The sequence below is a fragment of the Triturus cristatus genome, chromosome 4_2 (genome assembly GCF_964204655.1).
Source record: "Triturus cristatus chromosome 4_2, aTriCri1.1, whole genome shotgun sequence".
In the NCBI taxonomy this organism is placed as follows: domain Eukaryota; kingdom Metazoa; phylum Chordata; class Amphibia; order Caudata; family Salamandridae; genus Triturus; species Triturus cristatus.
Window position 1 is genome coordinate 650180070 of NC_140586.1, and position 18535 is coordinate 650198604.

Genomic DNA, 18535 nt, shown 5'->3' on the forward strand with positions numbered 1-18535 from the left:
ATCCTGTAGAGCTTCCGGGTCCATCACAGGTGACGATGGGGCAAGACACGGCCCAAGGAGTAACGACTCGACTACCTCCGTTCTTGCCTTACTGGAGCACCACTCCGGAACACTGCTCTTCACTAAGCAGGTACGTCGGTGTAAACACAATATCCGACAGCGTTGTACCTCCCCTCGCATGACAGGAATTCTTGACACTAAGTTCATTCTTAGACGTTGTAAGGGGAAGCAAAGCATAAAAGAGTATATGGTCTGGGAGTCTGTCATTACGAACTCCACAGCACGGTAATGGCTTTACTGAATTCTGGGAAGTTTGGTAGCAAACTTCTCAGCATAATAAATCCACACTGATGCCAGTGTGGGATTTATTATACAATGCATTTAGAGGGCATCTTAGAGATCCCACTGAAAAACGACCAGCCTCTGGTGGGTTTCCTGACTGGTATACACCAACCTGCCACCACTAGACATGTTTCTGGACCCCTTGGGTGGGAGCCTTCACTCCCTGGGCTCTGTAACAAAGGCCTTTCCTGGGCTAAGGTGTTCACACCTCCCCCAGGTCAGGAAGAGCCATATGTGGCAGGGGAGCTTCAAATGCTTTGCTGCCTTTGTAACATGACCCCCAGCCTCTCCTGCTATCAGGAGCTGGCCCCCTTCCTGTCTCATCCCCATTTCAACAAAAAACATTAGAGCAGCCCAGATTGTCTGACCACCTCTGCCAACCCCATCCCTCAGGTGGGGATGAAAGGTGAAGCCCACTCTTCAGTGCCTGCAAATCAGGATTAGGGATGTGCCCACTCCCCCACGTGGGATGAGCACCCCAAGGACGTAGTCACCCTAAGGTCAGTAGCCCATTGGCTACTGACCTCGAGATCCCTAAAACACCCCCCAAATATCGTATTTAGGGGGCAGCCCTGAACCAATAAGACAGATTCTCGTAACCTACGAAGAAGGATGAAAGAAGACACCCAGCAAAGGAGACTGCAGAGAACTGACTTGGCCCCAGCCCTACCAGCCCATCTGTAGTCTGAAAAATCCTGCACCAAAAATCACCTTGACCTGCAGCCAACGACCACCAGAACCCTGGGAGGACGGACTGCCTTCAACAAAGACTATCTCCTGTGAACAGCAGTTCTGCTCAAAAGAATCACCAAAGAAAAACTCTGAGCCTGTTGAGGACAAAGATACCAAACGCCTGGAAACACCACTGCACCAGACGCCTACAGCCGGAGTTCGAGCAGCCCACCGGTCCCAGCAAGGTCCCCCAGCACTCCAGAGTCCTAGTCCACCATGGGTTGACCCCTCCAGGACTCCCCGACGTCATTTGCAGCCACTGCATGGAAATCCCCTGCAACCCCCCCAACCACGAGTGGCCTGGTAAGGTGAAATCTGACCTCAAAAGAGACCCCTGCATCCAGCCATCCAGCCACCCTGCGCACTGGAAAAGAGGACCTGAGGTGCCCCTACGTCCCGAGCCCCCCATCCTGCCTGCCCAGTTGTTGGTTCCTCCCGGAACACTTCCTGGACTGAGACTGCAGCCAATATCCAAGACCGGCAACTCCCATTGAAAACAGGGCACCAGACACCAAATCAGCACCCTGCACCCAGCCGCCCCTGTGCCGCAGTGAGTGCACCTTGTGTGCTAACTTGGATACCCCCTTTGACCTGAACTAAACCCTAGGAGCTTTGCACCCACATCCAAGTGGCATGGTGGTGAGCAGGTACCAATAGGAGGCCCCCTATCCCCCACTGGATAGCATTGGTTATTGACACCCTCTTGCGCGACGTCGCCTTCTTCACAGAAACCTGGACCAACACCACCTCGGCCCCGACAGCCACTGCCATTCCCCGATGGCTACAAGATCAACACCGTCGTCTCCACCAGTTTTCAACTGCCCGCGCATCCTCTGCAAGACTTTCAAATGGACCCCCCCCCCCCCCCCGATTGCAGAAGGAACGTCACCCACGCGCTCATAACCAGCAGACTGGACTATGGCAACCCCCTATACGCTGGAATCAACAGAATCCCTCTACGCAAACTCCAAACCATCCAGAACACCGCAGCCAGACTGGTCACAAGCACATGACCCAACACCTATGAGACCTCCAGTGGCTACCCATCGAGAAGAGGGTCACCCTCAAGCTCCTCACCCACACCTACAGATCCCTCAACAACATCGGACCAAATACTTCAACGAGAGAGTCTCCTTCCACCTACCCAAGAGGAAGAAAACAAGTTACTTACCTGTAACTTTGGTTCCCCAGTATTGGTAACTTTCATAGATTCTCATGCTTTGTATCATTCCCCGTCGTCGGAATGGGAGCCTCGGTAAGTAAAAAATATCATAACCATAGAAACAAAAGAGAAAATAGGCTTAGGCCTCATCTCATTTTGTAGCACATCACCCTCTTTGTGTAAAAGAGCCCAAACTTTTGCCAGGACCAATCAGCACAGCCTCACCCTTTGGAACCTTCCTGAGAGAGCTCAGAGCCTCAGATTTTCGTAGCCGTTGTGCAAACAGCCACTACCTCAGTAAACAGGCAGAGCTTTCCCAGGGGAGGTGGGTGGGCGCATGAGAATCTATGAAAGTTACCAATACTGGGGAACCAAAGTTACAGGTAAGTAACTTGTTTTCTTACCCCAGTATTGGAACTTTCATAGATTCTCATGCTTTGTATCAGAATAGCTAGCAGTAAATCACAAAAGCACATTTTGGTAGAGACTTGGCCTTATATAACCATCTCAATTTACAGTAAAAACTAGTACATGGTAATCAAGAAAAAACAATCATCACTGAACCAAATGTGCTTACCAAGATGGAGGGATTGTAGGGAAAGCTCACCTCTCAATGAAAAAGATTCCTGAGGACTGCTTGACCAACAGCAGCGTCATCTCGTCCCACCGACTCCAGGCAGTAGTGTTTCATGAAGGTGTGTACACTGCTCCACGTTGCTGCCCTGCAAATGTCTTTGATAGCAACTCCAGCAAAAAGAGCCACTGAATACGCCATCGCTCTTGTAGAATGAGCACGGGACCTTCTGTCCAAAGGTTTGCCCGCAGCCTGATGACAGAATTGAATTGCACTGGAGATCCAGCGGGAAATGCCACTCTTAGCGAGAGGCAATCCCTTCCGTGGTGCACTGTAGGAAATAAATAACTGTGTAGACTTCCTGAAAGATTGTGTGCGCTCGAGATAGAATTTCAGACATCTCTGGACATCCAAAGAATGCAATGTTCGTTCCGCCTGGGTAGAAGGACGTGGAAAAAAGGAATTCAAAATCAAGGGTTCATTCAGATGAAAATCCAAAGGCACCTTCGGGATGAATTTTGGGTTGGTTCTCAATATTAGCACATCCTTTTTGAACTGAAGAAATGGCTCCACTATGGACAGAGCCTGGAGTTCACTAACCCTCCTAGCCGATGTCAACGCTAAGAGGAGGGCTAGCTTCCAAGAGAGGAACTTCAAGTCCGCCCTGTGAATTGGCTCAAAGGGAGCTTTCATGAGCTGAGCCAGTACTAGGTTGAGTTGCCAGATCGGTGGAGGTGCTCGGACCGGAGGATACATCCGAAACAACCCTTTAAGGAACTGTTTTACAGTCCTCGCAGACCATAGAGATGGCCCCGATGCCTTTCGTCGAAAACGCGATATGGCAGCCAGATGTACCTTGACAGAAGAGTGCGCCAGACCCGATTTAGCCAGCGACAGGATGTAAGGTAAAACCTGATGTGGCAGGGATTTATAAGGATGGAGTTTATTCCTCTGGCACCACAGACAAAACCTCTTCCATTTTGCCCTGTATGTCTTATTAGTGCTTGGCGCCCGCGCCTGAGACAAAACATCCCTGCACTCCCTGGAGAGATTCAGATGACGGAATTCTCTGTATTCAGGAGCCACGCTGTCAAGTGTAGTGACTTTGGATCCGGATGGAGCACCTGTCCCTGATCCCGCGACAACAGAGATGGAATCAGCGGCAAGCGAATTGGGCGATCCTGGGAGAGAAGCAGGAGTTCCGTGAACCAGAACTGCCGGGCCCACGCTGGAGCAATGAGAATCATCTTGCACGGTTCCGCCTTGACCTTCCTGAGAACTCGAGGAATGAGGGGAATGGGAGGAAAAGCGTAGCAAAATGCGCCGAACCAAGCAATCGAAAGGGCATTCCCCAGAGATCCTCGATGGGGAACCTTGCTTGCGTAAAACCGACATTTGGCGTTCTCCGGGGACGCAAAGAGGTCTATGGTCGGAGTACCCCATACCTCGAACACTCCCTCCAGCGTGGCTTGGTCTAATTCCCACTCGTGAGTCACTTCCGTCTGACGACTCGGAGCATCCGCCGTGATGTTGAGGCATCCTGCTAGGTGCTCGACTTGTAGGTTGATCTTGTGAGAAATTGCAAAATCCCAGATCGTCTGAGCTTCCTTGGACAGAGTTCGCGATCTTGTTCCCCCTTGCTTGTTGATGTAGTGCATGGCCGTCGTATTGTCCGTCCGGACCAGCACTGCATGATTCTGAATTCTGGGAAGGAACGCCAGCAAGGCTAAGCGAATGGCCATCAGCTCCAAGAGGTTGATGTGGTTTAGGCTCTGAGCTGGACTCCAGTGACCGCTGATTTGAAGCTCCTGGAGTACCGCTCCCCAGCCTTCTAAGGAGGCATCTGTGGTCACCACCATAGGAGACGGTGGAGTCCGGAATGTTAATCCTACTGCGATGTTCTCCTTTACCAGCCACCACTCGCAGGCCTTGCGCATACCTGGTGTTACCCACACCTTGTCGTTGGAATGACCCTTCTGCCTGGCGCCATTGTTTGTCTAACTCCTCCTGCAGAGGACGCATATGCAGCCTGCAATGCGGTATTAATGGTATGCAGGATGATATCGATCCAAGTAAGGACTTGTACAGGAGAACCGACAAATATTTCCTCTGCAGCACTTGACGAGCAGAGGTGATCAGCTTGCGATGACGCTACTCCGACGGACAAGCGGTGCATAGTGTCGTGTCCAGAATAGCTCCAGGGAACCTTTGTGACCTGGAGGGTATCAGCACCGACTTGGACCTGTTGAGCTGAAGACCCAAGTGGGCGAACAACTGAATGCAAGTTGAAACGGCTTGAGAAGTTGCCTTGAGCGATGGAGCCTTGACGAGCCAGTCGTTCAAGTATGGGAACACTTCTAGGGATTGCTTTCTGAGAAAAGCAGCGACTGGTGCCAGCATCTTCGTGAATATCCGAGGTGCAGACCGAAGGCCAAACGGAAGCACTTTGAACTGGACAATGGCCCTTGCCTACTGTGAAGCGTAGATATTGTCTGTGAGCTGGGTGGATTGGAACGTGGAAGTACGCATCCTCTAAATCCAGTTACGCCAAAAAATCGCCCGGATTCAGTAGACGGAGAATATCCTGGAGAGTGACCATCCTGAAGGAGAGCTTGATGAGATAGGTGTTGAGCTCCCTTAGGTCTAGTATAGGACGCCACGTATCTGCCGTCTTCCGAACCAGGAAGAACCTGGAATAGAAACCCCTGCCCCTCTGTGAAAGAGGCACCGGTTCTATTGCCCCCTTGATGAATAGTTGGTGGGCTTCGAGACGTAACAGTCGGAGATGTTTTGAGGGACGGGCGTCCGGAGCTCTCGTTAGAGGAAGATCTTGGAATTCCAACGTATGGCCACTCTGAACAATATTCAAAACCCACCGGTCCGATGTTATAAGGACCCAGCTGTCCAGACAATAGGAAATCCTGCCCCCAACCGGTGTCTTTGGTAGGGGAGGAACAGTAGTCAGAGCCAGGAGGCCGCTATTGCCTCTTGGCATTGCCTCGTCCCTGACGATCCTGACGTCCTCTCTGGGACTGACGAGAGAAAGACGCCGATTGACCTTGGCGTTGGTTCGAGTACTGAGCCTTGTATGATTGTCCTGACTGCGTTGAATACTGACGCTGGTTGCCTCTGTAAGAAGTGAACCCTCTTCCACGAGCTCCTCTGAATGGAACCTTCCGATAATTTAAGGATCCCAAGGACTTTGCTGTGTCCGTGTCCTTCTTGATGCTCTGCAGGGCCTCATCGACATGCTTGCCAAAAAGCATTTCCCCGTCAAATGGAAGGTCCAGGATCTTATTTTGGACCTCCTGACGGAACCAGGTTGCCCTTAACCAGCCTTGACGGCGCAAGACCGCTGACCCTGCCAAAGCCCTGAAAGCGGTAGAGGCTATGTCCATAGCACAGTCAATGATCTCAGAGGAACATCTCTCTCCTTCCATGAGGACTTGCTTGGTCTCCTCCTGATTAGAGTCTGGTAGTAGATCAATAAACGGCTCCATGTCGCACCACATTTGGCGGTCGTACCTGCCTAGAATGGCTAATGAATTTGCTGCCCGAACCAACAAACTGGCCATGGTGGAAAATCTCTTCCCTACATTGTCCAGCCGCCTGCCATCCTTATCCGGAGGCGTAGTCAAAGGTGTTGAAGGATTCTTGGACTTGCTCTGTGCGGCCTGATATATCACAGAGTCAGGCTTTGGTTGTCCAAGAAGACATGCAGGACTGCCCTCAGGGGCCTTGTATTTCTTCTCCAGCCGGAGAAGAACTGGGATGACAGTGGCCGGGTTCTGCATAATCTTGATTCCCTCATCCCACACATGCTCAATGATGGGAATCGACCTGACGGACTTTTTGTATTGTGCCTTAAAATCATATAGAAGACAGTCCGACTGTTCCACTGTGAGAGGCAGACCAAATCTTTTGGATGCACGCGCCATAAGATTATGGAACCCCCCAATATCTGCCGGAGGCGACACGTTCGTGTCCCGCCCTGTAGCATCCGGATCTTGCATTCCAGTATCATCAAGATCCACATCCGGATCCCCTGGATCAGTTAGTGGGACCACGTGCACCTCATCCTCTTCATCTGTATCAACATCCTGTGTATCTGCATTGGTAGGTTACGGATACGAAGTCTGAGGAACCACTACTGGTACCACCACTGGTGAGGTACGTGGTATATTTTTAGGGGGAGGTGGCAAGTCCACTGACGGCCCTCGCGGAACCACTGATGTAGATGGATGCACTGGTTGAACGTCAGGGTGTGATGGAAATCGAGCTCTGTAGTCCTGCAACATCATCTGCAAGTCCGTAACCAGAGCAACTAGCATAGCTATCATGTCCTGTCTCAAAGTGCAGGACGTACTTCCTGCTGAACATATTGTTGTTCCTCCTGCTCATCTTGTTCATAATAATCCTCAGTATTAGTCTCTTGCTGCTTTACATGCAGATCTGAGGGACCGTAGGCATCCCCATACTGCTCAACCTCATCCTCCGTCTCATCTAGCAGCATAGATGGTGGTAAAGGCGTAACCCGCCTAGGTGATGTCATCTCAGGTGTAATTTTTAACCTCTGTATTGAAAAACCAAAAATTTGACCCGTCGACGGTCCCGTCGACGGAGTCGTCGTCGAAGGAATCCCAAGCGTCAATCAATCAATCAATCAAAGCATTTATATAGCGTACTACTCACCCGGAGGGTCTCAAGGCGCTAGGGGTCCGCTACTGCTCGAAGAGCCAGGTCTTGAGCTGCTTCCTGAAGGCAAGGTGGTCCTGGGTCAGGCAAAGGTGGGTCGGGAGGGAGTTTCAAGTCTTGGCGGCCAGGTAGGAGAAGGACCGTCCCCCTGTGGTGGCTCTTCGGATGCGGGGGACGGCGGCGAGGGCGTGGCCGGTCGATCGAAGCTGGCGTGTGGGGCGTAGAAGTTGAGGCGGCTGTTGAGGTATCCTGGGCCTTGGTTGTGTAGGGCTTTGTGTGCGTGGGTGAGGAGACAGAAGGTGATTCTCTTGTTGACCGGGAGCCAGTGCAGATCTGGCTGCGACAGGGGATGTCCAGGATGAGTCGTGCTGAGGCGTTCTGAATCCGCTGGAGTCTCTTCTGGAGTTTGGCGGTGGTTCTGGCGTAGAGGGAGTTGCCGTAGTCCAGACGGCTGGTGACGAAGGCCTGGGTGACCGTCTTCCTGGTCTCGGTGGGGATCCACCGGAAGATCTTACGTAGCATGCGCAGGATGTTGAAGCACGACGAGGAGACGGCGTTGACTTGTCTGGTCATGGAGAGGGATGAGTCCAGGATGAAGCCCAGGTTGCGTGCGTGGTCTGTTGGTTTGGGTGCGCTGCCCAGGGCGGGGGGCCACCAGGAGTCGTCCCAGGCGGAAGGTGAAGATCCCAGGATGAGGACTTCCGTCTTGTCCGAGTTCAGTTTCAGGCGGCTGTTCATCATCCACTTGGCTACGTCTGTCATCCCTTCGTGTAGGTTGGCTCTGGCGGTGGCGGGGTCGTTGGTGAGGGAGAGGATCAGCTGGGTGTCATCGGCGTAGGAGATGATGTTGAGTTTGTGTTGGCGTGCGATGGCTGCGAGGGGTCTCATGTAGACGTTGAAGAGGGTTGGGCTGAGCGAGGAGCCTTGAGGAACGCCGCAGATGACTTCGGTGGCTTCTGATCTGAATGGGGGAGGCGGACTCTCTGTGTCCTTCCGGCGAGGAACGAGATGATCCATTCCAGTGCCTTCTCCTGGAATCCGACATTGCTGAGGCGCTGCACTAGGGTACGGTGGCAGACAGTGTCGAAGGCCGCGGAGAGGTCTAGGAGGATGAGGGACGCTGTTTCTCCGTTGTTGAGCAGGGCTCGGATGTCATCGGTGGCTGCGATCAGGGCGGTCTCGGTGCTGTGGTTGGCCCGGAAGCCGGACTGCGAGAGGTCGAAGGATCCGTTCGACTCGAGGAAGGCGGCCAGCTGCTTGTTGACGGTCTTCTCGATGACTTTTGCAGGATACGGGAGCAGCGAGATGGGGCGGTAGTTCTTGAGGTCGGTGGGGTCGGCTGATGGCTTCTTTAGTAGAGCGCTGAGTTCAGCGTGCTTCCAGCTCTCCGGGAAGGTAGCGGTGTCGAAAGAGGTGTTGATGATGTCCCGCAGGTGGGGTGCGATGACAGCATCGGCCTTGTTGAAGACGTGGTGGGGGCAGGGGTCAGTCGGAGATCCGGAGTGGATGGAGTTCATCGTGCGGACGGTGTCTTCGGTGCTGATCGGGGTCCAGGCGCCGAGGGTGGTGGTGGGGGGTGGTGGTTCAGTCGTGGCGTGCGTCGGTTGAGTGCTGAAGCTGTTGTGTATGTCCGCGATCTTGTTGTGGAAGTAGGAGGCGAGTGAGTTGCAGAGGTCTTGTGAAGGGGTGATGTCGTTGTTTCCGGCGTTGGGGTTGGAGAGCTCTTTGACGATGTTGAAGAGTTCTTGCTGTTGTGGGCGTTGTTGTCCAGTCGTTCCTTGAATGCAGTTTTCTTGGTGGCGTGGATCAGTTGGTGGTGTTTTCGGGTGGCGAGTTTAAGGGCAGTCATGTTGTTCGGTGTTGGGTTTCTGCGCCAGGCTTTCTCGAGGGTACGGCAGTTCTTCTTGGAGCTCTTGAGTTAGTCGGTGAACCATGGGGCTTTCTTGCTGCCGGGTCTGCTTGGCGGGGTCTTCAGAGGGGCGAGGTCGTCTGCACAGTTGCTGATCCACTTCGTGAGGTTGGTGGCCGCCTGGCTTGGGTTCGTTGCGCTGGTGGGAGGGTTCATGCTTAGGGAAGTCGCGAGCTGGTCGGCTGTGATCTTATTCCAGCTTCTGCGTGCAACCTGTTGCTGGTGGTGGTGGATCGTGGTCCTTCTGAAGCTGAAGTGGACGCAGCTGTGGTCCGTCCAGTGGAGTCCGGTGGTGTGGCTGAAGGAGATGTCCTTGCTGGAGGAGAAGACAGGGTCAAGCGTGTGGCCGGCGTAGTGAGTGGGGGTGGTCACCAGTTGCTTGAGTCCGAGGTTGGCGAGGTTGTCCAGCAGGGTGGTGGTGTTGCAGTCGTCGTTGTTCTCCAGGTGGAAGTTGAGGTCCCCGAGGAGGATGTAGTCAGCGGAGAGGAGGGCGTGCGGGCTGATGAAGTCGGCGATGTCTTCGTTGAATTGTGTGCGTGGTCCCGGGGGTCTGTAGATGAGGGTGCCTCTGAGGGTGGTCTTGGGGTTGATGTGAATCTGGCAGTGCAGGTGTTCGGCGGGTGCGAGGGTGTCGTCGGTGTTGGTCGTGATGCGGATGGAGTTCCTGTGGATGATGGCGATGCCTCCTCCTGTCTGGTTGACGCGGTCCCTCCGGATGATCTTGTAGCCGTCCGGGATGGCGATGTCGGGCGCTGAGGAGGCGTTCATCCAGGTTTCCGTGAGGAAGGCAACGTCTGGGGCTGTGGTGTCGAGCAGGTTCCAGAGCTCGACGGCGTGTCTGTGGATGGAGCGGGCGTTGAGCAGGATGCACTTGAGGTGGTTGCTGCTGGTGCTTGGCTTGGTCGGTGCTGGTGTAGTGCAGGTCCGGATGCAGGTGAACAGCAGAAGGGTCCGTGGGTGCGTCTCGGGGTGGCTCGATAGCAGCCCGGGATTCGACCGGAGTTGAGTGCGTAGAGTTCGGTGGCATAGGTCCGGCGGGTGGGCTGGTGTCGGCGGGAGCCCGGGGTCCGGGCGCTGGGCGCGGTCCAGGCGCAGACTGGCTTACTTTGGCACGCCCGCTGCGCGTTAACACTGCGCGTGCGCACGATCGCCATTTATGGCGAAGTGCAGGGAGGGAGGAGCAGCTGGGAAGCGGGGAGGGCACAGAAGGAAGGGGGCGTGTCCACACTCCCGGCGGCGGGAAGCGGGGAGCGGGGCGGGCGCAGGGGAGACTGCACAGGGGGGGGACAGCAAACACAAACAAAGGTACAGAGATAAGAAATGAAATAAAATAAAATACAGTTACAATACAATTAACAGCACAGTGAAAGCGCGAGAATACGAGCGACGGCGGGGGGTGTGGCCAGAAGCAAGGAAGGCTCAGCGAGGCTGAGAGCAGCGGCAGGCGGGGGGCACACGCGACAGCTGGTGGCCGTGCGGCGCGGGGGTGTCCTAGGAATAGGTCACCGACGAAATCGACGATGAAATAGTCGACGGCACAGTAGTAGTCGTCGTCAATAACGTCGTCGACGATGCTTGAATCGTCGTCGACGGTAGGATCGTCGACGGAGCCTTTTTCTTCGTCGACGGCAAGCTCGTCGACGGAGCTTTCTTCATCGTCGACGGGACAACTGTCGATGGTCTCGTCGACGAGCTCGTCGTCATCAGCATCGACGACGACTTCGCCGTCGTTGTCATCGTCGTCGTGGTCTTCGAAGCTGCCGTCGACAGGAGCTTCACAGAAACCGTCATTGACGACGAGAATGAAGCTATCGTAGACGATGAAACAGGAGCAGACATCGTCGACGGTCCCGTCGACGAAACCAAGGAAACAGTTTTTACAGTGGAAATCGTCGTCGACGTACCTGCTTTAACCACCGTCGACGGACGCTGTTTCTTCACAGGAGCCATCTGTGGAGTTCCTGCAGAGTGTTTCTTAGCAGGCTTTTCCTTCTGGGACGGAGGAGAAGATATAGAAACCTCCTTTTTGTCCCTAGAAGCTGTGTCCACACCAGCAGCCTGTCCCTGCCTCTCCTTTTCACTTTCGTGAGGAGATTTCATGGGACCAGTCTCCTCAGACCTTTCAGAGATCCCGTGAGGGGCTTTGACAGGGGGTTCTGCAGAGATGGAGGGAGATGACCTACCCCTCTTCTTTGATCTCCTGGAGGAAGTGCCAGAAATCGAATCTTCCTCATCTGAAGAGAGAACCTCCTTCCTGGTCTTCAGCTTTTGCAGCCATGTCAGCAGTCGACCCTCTCTGTCCCGCAAAGTCTTAGTAGATAGAGTCCGACAAATCTTGCAGTCTGTGGCCTTGTGTTCAGGGTATAAGCAGTAAATACAACTCTATCCTCAATGAAAAGTCTCTTCTTTCCACAAGAAGCACAGGGCCTGAATAAGGCTTTCTTTTCCTTTTCTGACATAATGTCACTATAGATGTTAAAATGTAAATATCTGAAAGAAAAGTTGAGAAAAACTGAGCAGAGCTCAGTGGAGAATCCCTAGCACAACGTGCGGTAGAAAAATCTGAGGCTCTGAGCTCTCTCGGGAAGGTTCCAAAGGGTGAGGCTGTGCTGATTGGTCCTGGCAAAAGTTTGGGCTCTTTTACACAAAGAGGGTGATATGCTACAAAATGAGATGAGGCCTAAGCCTATTTTCTCTTTTGTTTCTATGGTTATGATATTTTTTACTTACCGAGGCTCCCATTCCGACGACTGGGAATGATACAAAGCATGAGAATCTATGAAAGTTCCAATACTGGGGTAACCTCTGCTCCGCCAACCTCGCCCTGGCAGAGGTCCCCAGCATCCGCAGAAACAGAGCAGGCGGGAGAGCCTTCTCCTACATCGCAGCCAAGACCAGGAACGAGCTCCCTGTGAACATCAGACACTCCCTGACCCTGCACACGTTCAGGAAGGACCTCAAGACCTGGCTCTTCGACTGATCGGGAGCTGCCCCCCTGCCTCCCCCACCCCCAGCGCCTTGAGACCCTCACGGGTGATTAGCACGCTTTATAAACCCCTGATTGATGGATTGGGCCTTAGCACTCTGCACCTGGCCACCCTAGTGCCACTGTTGGTGCTTTTTGAGTGCATCCTTTACCCTGGGGGAACCCTTGTTCTAACTGCCAGAAACTCAACCCTCAAGACTGTTTACCTACCTGCAAAACGATAACCCCATTTCTCTCCATAGGACTGCATTGACTGTTTTCCTCTGAAAAAAGTGTTTTGTATGGAAACCTAAGAAACTGTGTTTTGATAAAACTGTTTTACTCACCTTTTATCAAGATAAGTCCCAGGGCGATTCCTAGGCATATCACACTGAGTAGAATAAGTAATCTGAAAAGTAACTTAAAAAGTTATCACAAAGTAATTGCAAAAAAACTGAAAAGTAATTCTAACTGTTTCTAAACATTTGGCCTCCCTGCAGCTACATTCAACTGTAATATCCGAAAAGTACTATTTATACTTACCTGCACCAAGTCTGACTTAGTTCCAAAAATAAAATACAACAAATAAATATTTTTGATACAAGCAACTGGTCTGAGTTCAGTCTTTGAGTGTGGGACATTTCTTGCCTGAGTGTGTAAAATAAATGCTTAACACTATCCTCTAATAAAGCCTTACTGCTCGCCCACACTACCACAAATAGAGAGCAAGGTATTATCTACTTTTACCTCTGTAAGCCTTTGGGAATCCACTGGACTCTGTGCACACTATACCTTACTTTGGTATAGTATATACTGAGACAGCTTCCTACACAGTCTGCCTGAGAGCGGGTGCCATTGGCTTGCCAGGCACTGAGGCAAATGTGTCATTTGAACACAGGCATTTGGAATCAAAACAAATGCAGGAAATCAGCACACCCAGAAACTAAGATTTGGCAGGCTGTCAGGCAATTCATTCTGCAAAGATTCTGACCCTTCAGACAGACATAAAATAGTCTCTCTTCCAAAAGGATACACTGTTGCTGATAGTGCGCCTACGAGTGTCATAAGATATCGGATGGACTGAACTCGAATTGCCGTAAACTTGATTCACTTTTGAGGCCCAGTTGACACAGATAATGTGTTGCAGATCTGATGTGTTGATGCCTTTATAAGCCAGTCATTCAAGTACGAATAGATGTGGTTTCTCGTTCGCCAGAGGTGCACAGCAACCCCTGCCATGTACTTGAAAAAGGTCACTGTTGCCGATTTGAGCCCAAAAGGCAAAACTCTGTATTGATAATGGTAACTTCCCACCTGAGACCTTAAGAATTTGCATTGATTCAGGAAGTAAGCATCTGAAGCTTGGAGTTGGGGCGTATCTTATGAACTGCCAACATCCAAAATCCTTCTTTCTCAAAGTTCTATCTGTTGTCCTGAGGGTTTAAGATTAGACAGTGTTCCTGTTGTCTTTTCTTTGGAACCAGGAAGAAATTGAATAAATTCCCTTTACTTTCCGGTGCAGGGGGACCAGTTCCACGTCTGACTTCCAAACAATCAAACAAAGCAGCTCTAGATGATACGGAGATGTCTTCTTTTGTGGAATGAATGGAAGAGATGGCTTGAACCAAAGAGAATAGCCATTCTGTACAATATGGAACATCCATTCATCAGTTATTTTCCTTCACTCTACCACACAATTGGTTGCTTACCCTAATAGAGTAGTGAAAGGAAGGTGAGGGGAGGCACTGTTTAGAAGTTTTTCTGGCATCACCCGATGTTTGTTGGACAGCTTTTTTTTGGTAGTCTTTTTCGAGGTTGTCGTTACTGCTGTGACCACTGAGGAGTTTGAATCCTTTGCTGATGGTAATGCCTCTCGGAAGGTTTGTACACATGATTCCTGTACTCCTTACGTTTCTCTGGGCCAATAGCTTTAAATGGTTCCAACTGAGTTTTCATGAGCTACATTCCATCTGCATGGGCCCCAAATAGTGTAACGTCAGAGAATCGTAGTTTTAAAATATTTGATTGAGCTTCTGGTTTCAAACTGGTCAGGCAGAACCATGAATTTTTTTTTTTTAATGAAATAAATAAAAAGTAAAAAAATCAATTAAAGGCCAAGCCATGGGCGGCTAAGACATCATAATCAGCAGCAGCAAAAACCACTTATTTGTAAACCAACATACCCTCTTGGAGAACCTCTCTGAAGTCCTGTGTATCTTGTCAAGGAAGATTTTCTTGAAATCTCTGAAGAGTTTCCCAGAGAGATCTGCCACACTGCCTGATTAAGGCAATTAAACTCACATTTTTGACAGCCTTTGCTGATGTTCCACAAAACTTTCTACCGGCTGTGTCCATTTTCATACTCCTTCTCAGGAGCCACTGTGGAGGATTGCAGCTACCATAAATAAATCACTTGGATGGTCTGCATGCAGAAAGAGAGAGTCCTTCTCAGGAGGTTTTCACTCCTTAGTAGGTGTGTTGGAAGAGATCTAGATGAAGATGGGGCTAGAAATAACACCATTACCGGTTCGATAAGACCTGGAACCAGGTGTAGCAAATGACAGAGGAACAGTGATGCAGCGTTTCCGAAAATGACTTAGAATTTAGGTTTATTTGCACCTCTGACCAAGACCTTGTTTAAGATGGTATGGTTATCAACAAATGCGACCCTTGCCAGAGGTGAATCTGAAGGTCACATGATGAAGAACAGTAGCTATGATGAAAACATCTGGATCATTTTGTTAAACCTGACCAATGTGTTGATCTTGAAAGGTGGGGAGACCTGTCGCAGTGAAGCCCGCCAGGCGAGGATGAAAGAAACACAAAAATGGTGTCAAAATTGAGGCAGGTAAAATTAGATGAGTCACGGATTTGTTTGGATTCGGTTTCTTTATTCATTCCTACTGAAAGGCTTCCTTCCCAGATCTGCCTGAAAGTGAAATAAGACAGTTCGAAAAGTTGGGAGACTAAAAGACACAGAAGATTTTGTATTACTCTGGATAGCTCAATTTTCAAAATACACCTTTCCCACAGTGGGAAATGGGGGGTGGAGGGGAGGAGGTTGGGGGTGGGTGGGTGGTGACTGTGGCTTGTTCTTGGGGGTTGTTTCGGTACTTCTTTCCAGTATCATCGGGCCCTGTGATGCTCTTGATGCTATATATATGTGCAGGCCGATCAGGCTTTAATGGATTGACTAAAAACAATAATAATTGTTGGGGAAAAAATAAATAACCTTTTTACACGAGTACTGTAATTACAGGGTTACATTAGCAGATTTTATAATACGGGTGCAAAAAGCATTTTACATTAATTTCTACATATATCTGTTGTCTAGGCATTCAAAATAGTAAAAGGTGATGCTGCACATTTTGATGAATTTCTTAAATAGTGTAACTTTAAAATAGAAAAATTAGAGTTTCTAACTCTGGAATTTCCTTACCCCTGAACTTGGATTGCTGGCTTTTGAATGAGCTTGTCTGTTGTGCTCCCCTAGTAGGGATCTTGTAGCAGCATTTTGAAAGTTCTGAAACGCTTTTGAGCCCGGCATGATTCCTTCTGTAAATCCTACATTACTTGACTGGTTCTCCTGAGGCAGTCCTGATATCAGCGGGGCACCGGCATGCTGATTTAGAAAAAATGGCAGAATGCCCATTTTTGTTGCTTGCATTGCAGTATGTGTTGCATTGCCTGTTTTGACAAACATACAAAGAAACTTTTCTATTAGGTTTGTTCCAAAATATTGTTATGAATCATAAAATTATGCTGCAAGAACTATGCTGTGTGCCGATCACCTACATGCTAAATTAGGAGACAATGAGACATTAAATGGCAAATGCAGCACTGCTTCCTACATTTCTGGTCAATTGAATTCTAGTATATTAAATGAAATGAATTCCACTCACCTGCAATTTGACCTGTAGAGACAGCTTTATTTGTATTTATTACGTTACTTCTGGCATCTGGATTTTTTCCTTGACATGGCAAAACAACTGTACTAAAGAGCCTAAATGATGCCTCAATTAATTGGAAAGGGCTTGAATGACTTATAACTGACACTCCTCCACCAGGCCACTCCACCCGACAATCCATATTTGAACCCTAAATTCTGCATGTCAGTCTTGCAAACAAATCTTTTTTTCTGGCTAGCTTAGCTAGGTCTACAAAGGCTAGAGAGGGATAAGATCAGAATGTCTGGTGGAAGGTAACTATTAAAAGGAATTCAGGAATGTACAATTACAGGAATGAAAGGAATTAACTGATTACTTCTATCTTCCATAATTTGCAATTAAGTACTTTATCTGAACAAGTTGGGAAAAAGGTCACCTGGATCAGGTACCAGGCCCCAAGCATATATACTGTAATGCATATACCCAGGGGCCTGCACCTAGAGCTGATAGTTCCTACCACGTGGTAACTTGAGTTATAAATGAAATGAATGTTCACTGCAACCATATTATGGTTACAGTTGACTCCGTTGTCTTATGATTTTGTGACATTATGATACTTCTTTGAAGGCCTATAACTAGTAATGCTTGCGTTTATTGAAAGAGTTACACCAGTTTTAATAACCGCACACCACGTTGTCAAGCTACATTGGTTCATAGACCACTTCCTTAAGTCTATATAATTGGTGGTATTCAAAGCATTTCATAATTGTGTTTTAACTCGCTTAACACTCTTGTCTCACAAGACCCTTAGGTAGGTTCAGAAGGCTTAGATCCGTGGGAAGGGAAGCAATTCCCATGTATAACAGCGTCCCCGAGAGGGAAGAGTCTTCCTGCTTTCGTCACGTCTAACGCTTCTACTGGGGGAGGAAGGGATGGTTAGTGGGAGTGGAAGGGAAGAGAGGTTTTGTATTTTTGCATTAGTATTTTTGATTGGTTGCTGTTTTTATCTTTGTGTTTTTACACATAATTATTGCTGTTTTCTTTTAACCAATGGCTCTAAGAAACTCTGGTACATTCAGAAGAGGGTCGCAACAGGGAAACTCTTTCACACTGAGATTTCACACTGTGCTCCAACAGCTACACAAACCTCTGAGGTGATAATCCACGAGGTGAAAGGCAGACTTAGACAAAAGGCAATTATCGAGATATCTGTATTTGGCTTGTTTCGCAGAATACTGAAGTACCTAATATATGTATCTAAGAAGCTAATACTAATCATTGTAGTTACCGATTATCGATTTTCACTCACGACAATATGACATCCCCAACTCAACAAAACAATAAAATAATATCACTGAATGTTAAAAGGCCTCAACCATCCGGTCAATAGGAAAAAGATTTTTGACTATATCCAGAAACAAAAGGTAGACATAAACCTCCTACAAGAAACTAAACTAGATACAAACCTAGCCAACTCACTGAAAGGCTACCAATTTACAGATGCGGCGGGTTCTGCTTTAGTTTGCACGAAAAATGGAGTCTTAACACTGATATCTAGGAAAACCAGGACAGACTTAACCTGCACACAGCCAACTAGCAAGGTACATGGGTCATAACAAAACTAAGAATAACTCTGATCTTTACATAGTTAACATTTATGCTCCCACAAATGATGACCCAGAGTTTTGGGATGAAATTGGAGAGCAGATTAGCCAGATCCCCGATTCAGCCACACTCATACTAGAGGGGGGGGATTTAAATCACCCAATGGATCCTAACCTTGATAGGAACTTGAATTGCAATTTCAGACCGAATAAGGCGCATAAAGCACTCAAAAAGCACTCAAAAAGCTTTGCAGTAAATTCAATATGATAGAAGCATGGAGGCTACAGAACCCGCCAGAAAGGGAGTACACATTGTATTCTCACCCACATAATTCATCCTCCTGCATAGACTATCTCCTGATTTCAGGGAATTCAACTAGCAGAATTGACCAAACAACCATAGAGCCGAGAGTCATCTCAGACCACTCCTGCATAACACTAACTATTACAGACTCAAATCCTCCGTTAAAAGAACCCCGTGGAGGTTTAATGATGTTTTAACTACAACACAAAACAAAGCGCTTATTGAAGAAGCGATTAAACATTATTTGACAGAAAACAAGGAAAACGAGACATCGCACCTTTACCAGGTGGGAGGCACTGAAAACCACGATTACGGGAATTGTAATTTAAATTAAATAAAACATGAATAAAGAGGCCAATGA

At 49.2% G+C, this 18535-nt stretch overlaps 1 protein-coding gene across 4 annotated transcripts in view; it reads right to left on the reverse strand.

The window, feature by feature from the left end:
- RAVER2 (ribonucleoprotein, PTB binding 2) overlaps positions 1-18535 on the reverse strand; it is a 418859-nt gene that overhangs the window by 129320 nt on the left and 271004 nt on the right. For all 4 annotated transcript variants that reach the window (XM_085602376.1, XM_085602379.1, XM_085602377.1 and 1 more), the window contains exon 9: positions 15819-16066. In XM_085602376.1, coding sequence (XP_085458502.1) covers positions 15819-16066 — 248 coding nt within the window. The remainder of the gene's footprint in view (positions 1-15818; positions 16067-18535) is intronic.